Source organism: Phocoena phocoena, chromosome 14, assembly GCF_963924675.1.
Source record: "Phocoena phocoena chromosome 14, mPhoPho1.1, whole genome shotgun sequence".
Classification (NCBI taxonomy): domain Eukaryota; kingdom Metazoa; phylum Chordata; class Mammalia; order Artiodactyla; family Phocoenidae; genus Phocoena; species Phocoena phocoena.
Window position 1 is genome coordinate 58185878 of NC_089232.1, and position 13704 is coordinate 58199581.

Below are 13704 nucleotides of genomic sequence, written 5' to 3' on the forward strand. Positions count from 1 at the left end.
AGTCCTTATCAGTGGCTAAATACCAGGCAGACGGTAAACACAGATGAAGAGGGAGAGAAGAAAACTCAAAATACTATGGTAAGGTTTTAAAAGAAGCTTGGAAAATGATCTCTGTTGTCAAGAGCATGTGTGTGATTGCTACAAATGATAAATAGAAATGACCAACCTAACTGAGAGGAAGCAAGTCTCTTAAAAACAAAGAGTTCTCACCTGTCTGAATGGCTAGGGAGACCTACTGCCACGGCTGAAAGACAGGAAAACACACCCAGATTAACAAGGGGGCAGTCATTTAATGCAGAAATCCAGTTAACGTAAAGAGACAGGTCGAACGACAGCTATGACTTCTCACAATACTGCATAGCATTACAGGTTAGCTCTTCCAGGGTTGATCTGTTTCTCTTATGATTTTGATTCCAGTACAAAGATGGAGAAGAGACTTCAATTAAAAATAAATAAGGCAACAGAAGAATCTCCCTGTGACAAAAAACATCCACAAATAATGCACACATGTTTGGTGCTGACACAACAAGACACCATAAGGACAAGTTCTGAAGGTGCTGCATTAAATTTAACAAGCATGGTACAATGACAAGAAAATTATACTCGCTTTGTCATGAATCCTTTTGCAAATAGAAATGACTCTCGGGTAACTGTTATGTACAAACTCTCTGAAATAAATGGTAATCATACAAAGTTTTCCATCGCGGTTTCCTCTTTTTCTGAACCCAGAAATGTTCCACGGCTCTGCTCCCTACTCCTCGCCGTCAAAGCATGAATAGTCATTAAAGCAGTTGAACCCACAGTAGTCTTGTCCTTAGAAAGGTATGGAGCTTCTGCATGATTTGACATCAGTCATCCAGAAGGGGCTGGCAGGCAACAGGCTGGAATGTACAAGACCGATTTTGTGCTTGGGATCCTGACTCAGACTCTGCTCCGTCCCCTTCAAGGTTCGTCCGCACTGTGGACGGGCCACCAAGCAGTGGACTTGAGTATGGACAGTCATACCGTGGAGTCCCTGCCAGACTTTAGATGTGCAATCTTGGTCCGGCTAATAAATGGGTAAGCGATGCAGAGACCTCCAGCTGCCACAATAAAGCCTAAACTACACCAGGCACAAAAGATAGACCAGCTGTAGCCGTGTTCCACATCATCAGGCAGGCTATAAATTAGCTTCGGGACCCGGTTCAAATCATAGGAGATGCTGGCGGCGTAAGTGCAGAGGGAGATGGTGCAAAATATTCCTATAAATAATACAAAGAGAGCAGGGTGATGGGTTACGGTTTTGCCCGCTACAAGGCAAATGCCAGACAGGCCTTCGTGAACATCAGATCAACAGATGAGATGATGAATCCAAATGAATAAAGGATTGACAATTCTTTCACTTGAGTTACTTCATTCAACAAACATTGGCAAAACCTTTATGCGCCAGACTGTATGCTAGGTTCTGGAGATATAGGAGTGAAAAAGATGGGAAAATTCTGATAACTTGAACTATTCAGACTTATCTCAATTAAATTGGTATGTATACATGAATTTTTTTTATACTTAAAAACAACGTAGTAGAAATTTTAATTATTTTTAAGGAAAAAAATAATCACTCAAACCTAATACAAACAATTTTCATTTCCCTTTGTTCTACAGCTGAGTTGACACAGTTTTCGGTAGTTGCAATCATCATACCAAGTCTTTTTCAATTACCGTTATCATTAGTATTTATCATGTTGCCTGATAATATCTTAAATGAATTTTTACAAGTTTTTTTTAAGGCACAGAGCCTGGCACATTCTAGGGCCTCAAAAATCACTTTTTTAAATAATGAATGGATAAAAAGATTTTAAATAATATAAATTAAATCCAGGATGTTGGAATTGTCGTAAAATAGCTGACATCATATATCAGCTACCGGATTGCTCCTTTGTCTTATTTGTATCCCTTATTTGTATTTATTTTATCTTGAAATATTATATACATCTCTGTGCCACTTAAGTTCTTTTAGGATTAGGACATCGCCAAACCTTGATGAAAACCTCCTTTATTTCCTTCTGCCTTTACTCACTCAGCTGAGATGGAGGGGTGGAGGAGGTTACGTGAGCCCATAAATATGCCTGATGTCTGCCCCTCCCCTTCCCACAAATGTCCCCAGAGACTGCTCTCCAAGGATATTTTTTCTCCCTCCAAGATGCTCCTGAAGTAGTTCTGAGTGAGAGAAAAGCAAAGATGAACCAAAGAGCATATCTAAGAATCTCCCCTTTCTGGACCCTCACATATCTAAGGAAGTTTGCAAATACATAGCTGCCATAGCTGTTATCTGTAGCATGGGCAGGACTGTTTGATTATTACAGAGAAATGTAGGGAGAGGAGACAAAGCAACGTTTCCAATGTAGGCAAACTAGCTTTTGTAAAAGAGGCCTAACCCATTCAAGATATCTTAATAAGGGGAAAGAAAAACCCTTCTAACTTTGAAGACACTAAGGAAAAGTGTTTAAAGGATGAAGACATCTTTGTTGTAGCTAGATTAGTAGTCATAGGTCAGTTTTGATCCTGCGGAATTCTATTTTAGTTCCATATGCATGTCTTACAGTCCTCAGTGTATTAGTTTGTTCGGGCTGCCTTAACAAAGTAGCAGCAGACTGGATGGCTGAAACAACAGAAATTTACTTTATCACAATTCGGGAGGCTAAAACTCTGAGATCAAGGTCCCAGCAGGGCTGGTCTCTTCCAAGGCCTCCCTCTTTAGCTTAAAGATGCTGGTCTTCTCCCTGTGCCTTCAGTCTTCCCTCTGTAACTATCTGTGCCCAAGTTTCCTCTTCTTTATGAGGACACCAATCGTACTGGATTATGGCCCCACCCTAATGACCTTATTTAGTTAATCACCTCTTTAAAGACCCTGTCTCCAAATACAGTCACATTCTGAGGTTCTCGGGGCTAGAACTTCAACATATGAATGGCAGGGCTGCAGGGCGGGCACACAATTCAGCTGATAACAACATGCGCACGGGCGAGTGCGTGTGTGTGGGGGGGGGGGGGAGAGAGAGAGAGTTTGTGTGTGTGGTCAATGTATGAAGTCTATTTCCATCCCTTTTACAGGCCTAAGCAAGGTTTTACTATTTTAAGTGTTATTTAATCAGTTATTCAAGAATTATTTATAAGCATCTACTATGTTCCAGACCCAGTTCTGATTATGTTAGAGGTAGTTAAGTTGAATGAGTTCTTGATGGTCACAGCCATCATTGCTTTGACGCTGATGTGATCAGGAACCCCAAGTGTTCTTTCCACTCACTTTCCAGCATGCATGTCAGGAAAAAGGAGTAGAGACCCCTGGACTTCCTGTAAGTTCCACATGGACCCTAATAGCACTGAGGACACGGAGTGTGCAAAACCTGCTTAAGAAAACTGAGTTCTGCAATACGGTGAGTTCTACACACCTAAGAATCAGTCCATCCTAAATCACCTCCTGTAGGATTTACCTAGATGGCAAGTTATTTCCGATAATGTTGCTTTCTTGTCAGTAGCAATCTAGTTAATGCAAGATATGGAATGAGGGCATGGAAAGATAAGGTACCAGCCTTGCATTTCAAAAGTTCAAAATCTAATGGTCATTCCTGAAAAGCCACGAGGAGAGAGGTCACCTCTCCTCCCTTCTTCTCTTAGACATTTCCTTCCCTTTCCCTTCTCCCCTGACCAGCCAGGAGTTCCCTTGGGCTACCACCAGATACTCTTCAGCCCAGCTGGTGGCGCCAGGGGAGAGGGGTTTATAAGTCCCAAACTCAGTCCTGGCTACTGCTGGTAGCATCTTCAAAAGGGTGAGTAACTACTTGTTCTGAAGAGCGCTGTATGCAGCGACTTTTCTTATAAAATATTAAAAGTTGTTCCACCAAAGTTCTTCATTAGAAGATACAGCGATATCACAGAATTACAAGACCGGAAAGGATATTTTTGGATCAGAAGAGAAATAAATTTATGCTGCCATCCCAGATCATCAACCTAATTTCCTTCCCTAAACTTCATGGTGCCTACGGCCAGCTGGCATGGTGTAGTTAGGGTAACGGCCCACTCTTTTGACCATCCTCTTTTGATGTGCTTGAAAGGCGGAAAGGAGTGGAAGTTGCTTCACCCTGGTTAGCCTGCTTGATAAACATAGCTGCAACACCCACAGACATAAACATTGATTTTTTTTTTTTTTCACTCCTTCAAAAGATGGCCTGCCCATCATTCTGGCCTCTTTGCAATTCCAGAAAAGAAAAACCGCCTCAAGCTAATTTTCACACAGATTGCTCAAAAAGCCATTGCTAAGTTGCCTTAACTAAATGACTGGGCAGGACTAATAGAGACAGACAACACTTTTTTAAAAAATCAGATACAAGACCCACAATCTGCAATTAACTAAATCCGAAAAACATCTGCTCTTTTTCCCAAAGATTGCAGCAACCTCACTGACCGGCAAATCTGGCCTGACGTGACACAGGCTATTTAGAGTCCTTACTGATCCCACCTAGTGTGAATATTCATGTGTTTGGCTGCAGAAATGTTAATGTATACTTGATTTCAGACCCTGCTCCAGGGTGTTAGATGATATAGAATACATGCACTATATTACCTTTCTAAAATAAAACTTAAAAATCCTGAATTCCAGGGACTTCCCTGGTGGTGCCGTGGTCAAGAGTCCACCTGCCAGTGCAGGGGACTGGGGTTCAAGCCCTGGTCCGGGAAGATCCACGGAACAACTAGGCCTGTGCGCCACAACTACTGAGCCTGCGCTCTAGAGCCCGTGAGCCACAACTACTGGGCCCATGCGCCGAGGGAACGTGCTCTGCAACAAGAGAAGCCACCGCAATGAGAAGCCCGCACACCACAACAAAGAGTAGCCCCCGCTCGCCACGACTAGAGAAAGCCCGCGCTCAACAACAAAGACCCAAGGCAGCCAAAAATAAATAAACTAAATAAATTTTTTTAAAAAAATCCTGAATTCCAAAATGCACCTGGTCCCAAGGGCTTCAGATATGGCATTAAGGACCTGTAGTTTTAGGTCATAATCAGTGGCTACCCTAGAGAATTCAATACACCTACAGAGGAGTCTTTGTTTTAATTTGAATGTATTGAAGCAAAACAATGGGTGGCCTAGCGTGGGTGTTACCTTCCCTGAGCTTTGCTGGGGCAGCCTGGGCCGTCTCTTCTTTCTCTACTGACCCGAAGGCCCTGCCTCGTCCGGCAGTAGCCACCCAGGGCACAGCCTACGAAGGGGAACGGAGGCCCCCATCAAGGGAGGACCAAGCTTTATCCAATTTTTGAGACTCCCAGTATATTAAAAGGTAATTAAAACCCTACTACAGAGACATAAAAATTGTATTTAAAAATATTTGCATTGAATAAATTAACCTTTTAAAATATTTACATTCCTAACAAATGATAATTATCATACTAGCACAACAGCAATCGAATAGAATGCGTCATTTAAAGCTGAGGGAATGCCCACTCGCAGTGCAGGAGGCAGTGCGGTCGGGTAAAGGGCAGCCCCTCACTGTTGGATCATGTCTTATTCCCTTATCTCTGGATATGCCTCCGTGACGGTGCGTGTGTAACTTCAGAGGACATGAGGTCAAAAGGCTACATTTGAGGCTCTGTGCCCCTGGCCCTGCTGGAGGACCCCTTGAGAGGCCCCAGGGAATTAGGGATGGGAAGTGACAGTCAGCAGCCCTGCTGCTCCACGTGTGGGTAGTCAAGAGCTGTCAGTATGCAGTAAGGCCTAAGGAGAGAGATTGTTTCCAAGTTTCCATTTTAACATCTCAAACTGTCACATCACTGATGATCTTCATTGAAGGTTTGGCTAATAAATTCAGGTAGAGAATGAAGATGCCAGCGCCTTAGAAGAGGCTACGTTTAGCATCAAAAATCTGTGGTGTGATGCCGACTAAGACTGCTGAAGACACTTCGGCTTCGTTAAAATCAATTCTTTTAACCCTATTTGCTCTCATCTCCTGCTGCTACGTGGGAAGGTCTTACAGCTAATTTATCTCATGCAATGGATTAACATAGTTATCTTGGTGTTTACAAAGGAAATGGAAAGGGATTATTTGTAGTAGCGGAAATGGAAAGGGATTATTTGCAGTAGCAAAATGAAACAAACCTCCCTAAATCCCACAGTAAGGGAACATAACGCGGCAAATCTACTCCATGGAAGAACATGCAGCTATTAAAAGCTATTACAAACCGAACACAGAACAATATAAGGCCACCGGGAATGCTTACGGTATGATGATAAATGGAAGCCCAGAAAACAACATATTCAATACTTTCCATGTGATGATGGGGGCAAACATTTTTTCTTTCCTTTTTTTCTGTTGTTGTTTTTTTCTTTTAAATTTTTATTTTGAAATAATTGTAGATTCACATGCAGTTGAAAGAGATAACACAGTGAGATCCTGTATACCCTTCACCCAATTTCCCCGAATAGTCACGTCTTGCACAACTCTAGTATAATAGCACAACCAGGAAACTTACGATGATACAATCCATCCACCTTATTCCGATCGCACCACTTTTACATGCACTCAGTCACTTGTGTGTGTGTGTGCACTTAGTTCCATGGAATGTCACCACGTGTGCAGATTATGTGGCCCACCATCACAGACCAGACACAGACCATTTCCATCGCAAGGATGCCCTGAGCTACCCTTTTAGAACCACAGCCACTTCTCTCCCTTTTGTTGTTGTCTTTAGTGAGACAAAGACTTGGGCAAGATTTGGTCCAGGATAAGGAAAATATTTTAACAACTAATTTTTCAGATGGTGAGATCTATAAGTGGGTTTTCCCTTTATTCCAAAAAAAAGCCAGTGTTATGTGGTAGGTCTGTCCACCCTTCCGGACTGGTCATCAAACTTCAAGTTTATAAGTTTAGGGTGTTTTGGGGTTGCAGTGGGTTTTTGCCACTCTGGCTATTGTTCTGCTTGTTTTGTTTTTAACGGTTGCACAGGGGCTTTTGATGATAAATCCTGCTGAGCCCTGAGCCAGTCTGGCCCAGAGCTACACAGATGGCTCAGGAATGAGGGCTGAGCAGGGGAAGGTGGGGCTGGCTTCAGAAACTCAGCTCCTAGCTCTCCTCTGAGCCAATGCAAGACTGAACTCCCATCCTCCTTTCATTTAAAACCAAACCAGCCCCTCTGCCTCCCAAGAAACGCTCACTGGGCCTGACTTCTATGGTCCTGTGATTTATTTTCATGCCAACAGTTGTCTGATATCTAAGAGCATCCTACATTATTCATGTATTACCCACATTACAAGGGTCCTTTAAAAACTGCTACTACTGAGGCTTTTGTCTGGCCCTCAGCTCCTTTCATTTCCCTGAGGATGCTATGTGGGGCCTTTCCAGGGCTGGGGGGTCGCGAATACTTCTTTGATGTATGTGAGGACAAGAGTTAGAAAAATGGGGGCCCAACTAATAAAGGAAGGGAAGAAAATGGGGGGAGATATTTCATGACCATTAATCTTCAAGAAATCCCCTGGGCAGCACCGGCCTCTCTGATTCTTTGACACCCTCACCTGTTCATTCTACACCCTGGATTTTTTTTTTTTTAATATTTATTCATTTATTTATTTGGCTGTGCCGGATCTGTGCTACTGCACGCAGGCTCTTAGTTGCGGCATGCGGGATCTAGTTCCCTGACCAGAGATCGAACCTGGACCCCCTGCATTGGAAGCGTGGAGTCTTAACCACTGGACCACCAGGGAAGTCCCTACACTTTGGATTTTAATGAATCCTTTAGGCAGGCACCCTCCCAAGGGCTGGTCTTGAAGGTTCAAATCCTCCTCCAAAACCTCAGAAACTAGAATTTTAGCCTCCCTGGGCTACAGTCCTGCAGCCTCTGTGTATTCACCCAAGTCTGGGAAAACTTAAGTTGTTTTTCTGCTAAGAATGATTCAAAGGCCAGGTGACTTTTTTTTTTTTAATGCTCTGTCGGGATGCTTACAATGATCATCCGTTATTCCAGGTCACTGCTGGTTACAGCGCCATCTCATGGGGTCGGAAAGGGGCCGACAGGACTTAGAAAGAAGGAAGGACGTCTGTCTGTGAATTGGGTTACAGGAGCTGACTGGTTGACCAACCAGAAGGCAAAGCACCACCTACCTGTCAGCCCTGAAAGACAGAAAAAATAGTGCCAGTCACCAAGCGGTGCTGCCGCCTCCAGGGAACACGGGCTTGAGTGAGTGACCATGACAGCAAGCAGTGCTAGAAACCCCAGTCGTGGTCGCTTGAGTAACAGAACTCCAGAGAAGCAGGAATAAGCTTATTCAAAACGGCTACACATCCAGAGTACTATTACCCCTGATGCTCAGCGTACTTTGTGAAACTGTTAACTTGGCATTCACTAATCACAGACACAATTTTCTGGGAAAAAGCAGGAGGAAAGATTTCTTCCCCGCAGCCACCTTCAGTCAATTTCAGCCATCAACTCAGCTGCTGACTCCTTCTTAGACAAAAATGTTCTTCACCCGACAATCGAAAAGACCATAGTCGTGTCTCCACACACCCCCTTCCAATCTCCTGATTTAACAGCAAGTCACTCCTTGGCATAAAACCTTCTGGTGGCTTCCACCACCCTTAGATTAAAATCCAAGCCCCTGCCTGCTTCTCCACCTCATGGGATGCTGTCCTCTCCTTCCCTGCCCTCGGCCACACTGGTCTCTCTGTGGCTCGAAACACATACGTCAAGCCATCCCTGCCTTAGGCCTTGGCACCGTTCCTTCCTCTGCCCGCAGCGCACTCCCTATGTGGAAGAGGGTCCCCTACACCACCTCCTTTACCTTCCTCACAGCTTTTATCGCTATCACAACTTATTATTTGTGTCTCGCCAAAACAGAAAGGGAGAAGGATTTTGTCTGCCTTAATCATTATGTGTCTTTAGTATGTAGAGAAGTGCCTGGTCCATAGTAAGTCCTCACAAAGTATCTGTGGAGTGAAATGAATGAATGTCTTGTGTGTAAAAATGACACCAATGACTCCATCACTAAGAAATAGACTTTGAGTTGACCTTCAGCCCAGAGGCGTGGGCTGTGCTGAGCTATCACCCTCTCCTGGAGGGCTCCTGATAAGCAATTGCCCATGTTTGCCAAGAGTCCATGCCAGGGTTAGGGGCACAATAGGAAAGAATGGGACAGAAAAATCAGACCTGCATCATATGGAGATTAAACCCAAGACATTTCCATCTAACCTTGTAACGGGCCGCAATGGGGAAATCAGGGCTGCGTTTTTAACACTGTTGTTTTCTTTAAATTCTGTATTGCCCACCAAAGCCAAATGACCTTCTGGTTGCTTTTCTCACAAGTGAAAACAAAATTAATGGAGAGATAACAAAGTGAAGCTAGCTGCCTGCAGAGAGGCCTTTGCTTTCACTGGGAGAGGTGTCAGAGGTGTTCCGCGTACCTGTCATGAGGAAAAGGAGTCCGGCCACATGCTGGGTCAGGCTTTCCTCCCAGAAGAAGCTGACCATGGCCACAATGCAGCCACAGAGCAGGACGGCCACAGCCATGCCCAGGAAGCCAGCAGTGATTCTTCTTAAATCTAATCTCAAAACACAAACATTCAAGATAATAAGCAGAAGAAGGAGAGTTATTGAAAATTCGAGAACGAAGAGCTTTGTATACATTGTGAAAACTAATACGTTACATGGACAGGTGCAGGGTCTTCAGGGCCACGGTGATTTAGGAAATAAACTTCCTAGGTATTTCATAAGAGGACAGATGGGGTGTAACAAGTTGAGGGGTCAGCATCTACCCTCCCTGAGTCCATGGAGAAGTCCGTATCAAGTAGAAAATAGACCAGCGGACACCAGGGTAAACAAGGGTAAGAGGTAAAAAGTTACTTAGTAAACTGAGAGTGAGGAAGGTTTGCAAAAGGTCTTTATTATCCTCCAAAGAGCAACAGAATCATAGGTCACCACCACTGTAGTGGCTGTAATTAATCTGACTTTGGGGAAAGAGCCTAAAAACTGAGATATAGTGAAATATGGTTTGACCTGTGCACCAAGGATGCCAATTACTTTATTTTTAAGTTATACTTCCTCCTGCCTATTTTCAAAAAGGATTTGAGAAAGTGAAGGCAACCGTAACTGAAATAGGGCCCAACATGCACATATAGGACATCTACTCATTAAGGCCCTCTTCCCTTAAACACAGGCCCTACAACCCAAGCTCCCAAGTACCCAGGTTAAGAAAAGGCTGTTCCCGTGGGCCAAGCCCCACTGAACACACAAGAAGTTTGGTCTATCACAAAAACACGACTGTGATCACTGGGCCAGGAACCCAGGCCCTGGCCCACCTTCTAGGCCAAAGCAAGAGATGGACTGGCTGGATGTATGGGTACACTTCCACTCCAGTTGCCCACCCTCCTGCTTTTTTCCTTTTTCTTTCTATTTCCCTCCCTCTTTTTTTTTTTTTTTTTTTTGAATGAAGCTAATTTTAAAAATCGTGAGCTAGATTTCTCGGATCCTTCTTGGAGCAACAGATCCCAAACACAAGTTTGCCGCTGAAGCCAGTGAACAGGTCTAGGCAAGGTGGACCGTGCACTCCTGCACACACATGGAACCAAGACCAGAGGCACACCCCGCTGTGTGAGCGTGGGCTGCTCTGCGAAGGCGCCCAGGCAGCCACCACCTCACTGTGTGTTCCTGTGGCCTCTGGCAACTCGGGATGATGTATACAGGGTGGATCACGGTAGCTTTCAGCCTTGCCCTTGTCACACGTGGTCCCTCCCTTTCTTTTCAAGGGATTTTTCATTTCTAGCTCAGAGCATCTAAACTGAAGCAGGGCGTTGCAGCCTAGAAGGGGCAGTGTAGACCACCACAGAACTAGGGGTCACGGGCACTGATCATTTAAAGGGGCTGTTTAATATTAAGGTGTAAGTCGTTTTGAGACATCCAGTGTAATCATAGCTCAGTCACCATTCTCTCACAACCTCCTAAACTCCCTGTGGTTCGAGTTTTATTTTCTATGGCCATTAAAAGGCACAAGGTTCAGATATAATCCACATGGGATTTGCCTTAGTACGGGATATGCTAAGCTTATCTGGTAAACATGGTACAGATCATCAAGTGTGACTTTCTTGGAAAAAGCCATGCCTGAGACTGCCGAAAGCATCTTTCCAGGAGAACCTCAGAGAGGATTAAGAGGAGAATGCTCAGTACTGGCTTGCTGGGCAGTAACAGGGTACAAACTCTTAAAGAGATAAGGTTCTTTTTCAGGATCCCGTGATGATCTTTTCTTGCCGAAAACCAGTGACTGTGTGGCTTTCTGCATAGATGATTAAGGCAAAGAACTCCAAACATGCTCATAAAGAATGAAGATGTAAGAAGACTTAGATAAGGCTCTAACTAAGATCTGCTGAGAAATGACCATTAAGATCAGCCAGCAAGAGATAATTTTCAGGAAGTGATACTACTCAGAAATAAACCACATTTTAGCCAATGACTTTCCAAGTCCTAAATTTGCAGATCATAATATTTATAACATTACACCACTGCTGTGGGCAATATCTTAAGAGCTTCCATTTACATCTTTGAGATTCAAAATAGAGCCCTTTGATCTGTAGAGAGACTTGACTTTACAAAATGAAACTCTACTTGGCTTCCTGTAGTGACTTGGGTCACCAAACAAGATCACTGAAGTCCTTGCGTTGATTGCATTGGAAATGACAATGTCAACGTCTGATTAGGGTAAACACTAAAAAGAATTAGGCCTAGTTTTTTGCTTTCCTGAATTATCTATCCCTAGGCAACATGAATCGACAGTTTTCAGGTAAATATCAGTCCTCTTTGGTGTCACACTGCACAATCCTTTCTACAGTTTCACATTTTCCTGAGGGTAAAAAAGATAGTTCCTGCCATCGAGATGTGGAGATAACAGACCCCTTCTGAGAAAATTACAACATACACTCATGAAGATATTTTAGCAGAAATACCAAGGTCTGAGATAGACACAGTAACTAAAATGAATATTGGATAAAGAAAACTAAAATAACACACCTAAGGTATAGTCTCCATGGTTTACTAAGACAAGCACCAGATCAGGGCCTTGTGCCACATGGCTTGGTAAAGAATGCACTCAGGAGGTGGATTGTATACCGATGCCACAAGGACAGACACGCTCGCGGCACTGTCTCACAAAGCCCCACGCCTGACTCTCACACATCTGATCTGCAAACAAGTTGTGACCATGGCACAGTGAAATGACTCTCTGAGTCTCTGACCAAGTCGGATGGGGCCCAGAGGCCCACGTAGGATCAGCACAGCATCTTTCGGTCCATATCTGAAAGGGCTGGTGGGAAGGCTTTTTGTTCAGAAAGACACCATTTCCTCTCTGACCCTCTCCGACCCTTTCCCAGAAATACTCACGAAGCAGGTGCCATTCATCTTGCTGGATTGTCTTGGTCAAATTGAAAGGAATGTTTCGTAAGCGTATCGGCTGAGAAAAGTGGTACTTGATAGCTGTACAGCGCTGTGCAATACCTTGAAGGAAATAAGAAATGTGATTTACTAGTCCACGCATTTGTAATAGAATTCTGGAAACTGAAGGCAGGACAATGCATCCTAAACTGGGTTGAAGGGGCAGGGGATAGGAATCTCTTGATTACTCTCATTAACAGAGACAAGTCAGAGTAGTAAAGACCCAAAACGTGAAATAATTTTTTAAATCATGTTTCATTTTTGAATGTATTAAATTTGATAAGAATCTAAACTCCCCTAATTATTTTTTCAATGTTGAATTTGTATGAACTAAACACAAAACTCCTCAAGGAGAAATGGCCTAAAAGTATACAGATGATTGGGAGAAATCAGCTTGGAATTTGAACACAGATAAATTTCACGCATCCAAATTTGATCCAACCTCAAACTCTCAAATGGGCTGAATCAAAAAGTATATCAGGAAGTGTGTTATTTGGAAACCAGAAGACATTTTTCAATAAAGAGCCTTCTATGTAGTGGTTTAAATAGTGATTAGGTCTCTAGACAGCCCACGAGAGCCTAAGTAGCCCTACAGCAGCTGATATAATTCCTTAATACACATTTTACTGATCTGAATTCTAGGTTCTAAGACAACGGGTAATATTAAAAGTAGAAAGGAGAAAGAAATTTTTTCCTCCCTTTCCTGGTTGTATGCACAGTATTTTGAAATGGGCAAGTATCCACTGCTTTATCTAGTGTCTTTTCCTACCTTCCCTCTCAATCCATGCTATTACTGCATAAATTAACACAGGCCTATTTTTCCCCTAAAGTCTTCTGAATCCCACGAAAGTATCTATCTTCCTGTCAAATTAAAATGAAACAAAACTTCCTTCTTTCCTTGTAAATCACCTTGACCAGCTGTTTGGATAAATGCAATCTGATTAGATTAATTTTAAAAGAGCTGTGAGTAAATGTTAATCTTTTCACTCCGGCAGCTGTTAAAAAATATTCTCATAGATGCAAATAAATCTCTAATTGGTGGAATTTGAGTAAATGTAATTAAAAAAGTGAAATTTTTTAAAACTCAGGCATTGAAAGGGGGGATTCGTATTTGAGCACAGTTAACAGCACGAGCCACTTAGTCCCTGATGGGAAGGCACCTACAGGATCACCTCCCTTGTCTCTCAATCATCAGTATGCATAAGAATCACCTGGGGAGCTAGTTTAAAATGTAGACTCCTGGACCCAACCCAAGATATTCTGACTCAA

The 13704-nt window shown here is 43.3% G+C and overlaps 1 protein-coding gene across 1 annotated transcript in view; it reads right to left on the reverse strand.

The window, feature by feature from the left end:
• Positions 1-270: 270 nt before the first annotated feature.
• Positions 271-13704, reverse strand: part of TMEM178A (transmembrane protein 178A) — a 46615-nt gene continuing 33181 nt past the window's right edge. Inside the window, exons 2-4 of the mRNA XM_065891548.1 lie at positions 12385-12498; positions 9420-9557; positions 271-1241 (exon numbers count right to left, since the gene is read on the reverse strand). Of these exons, the coding sequence (XP_065747620.1) occupies positions 1000-1241; positions 9420-9557; positions 12385-12498 (494 nt within the window). The 3' untranslated portion in view covers positions 271-999. The remainder of the gene's footprint in view (positions 1242-9419; positions 9558-12384; positions 12499-13704) is intronic.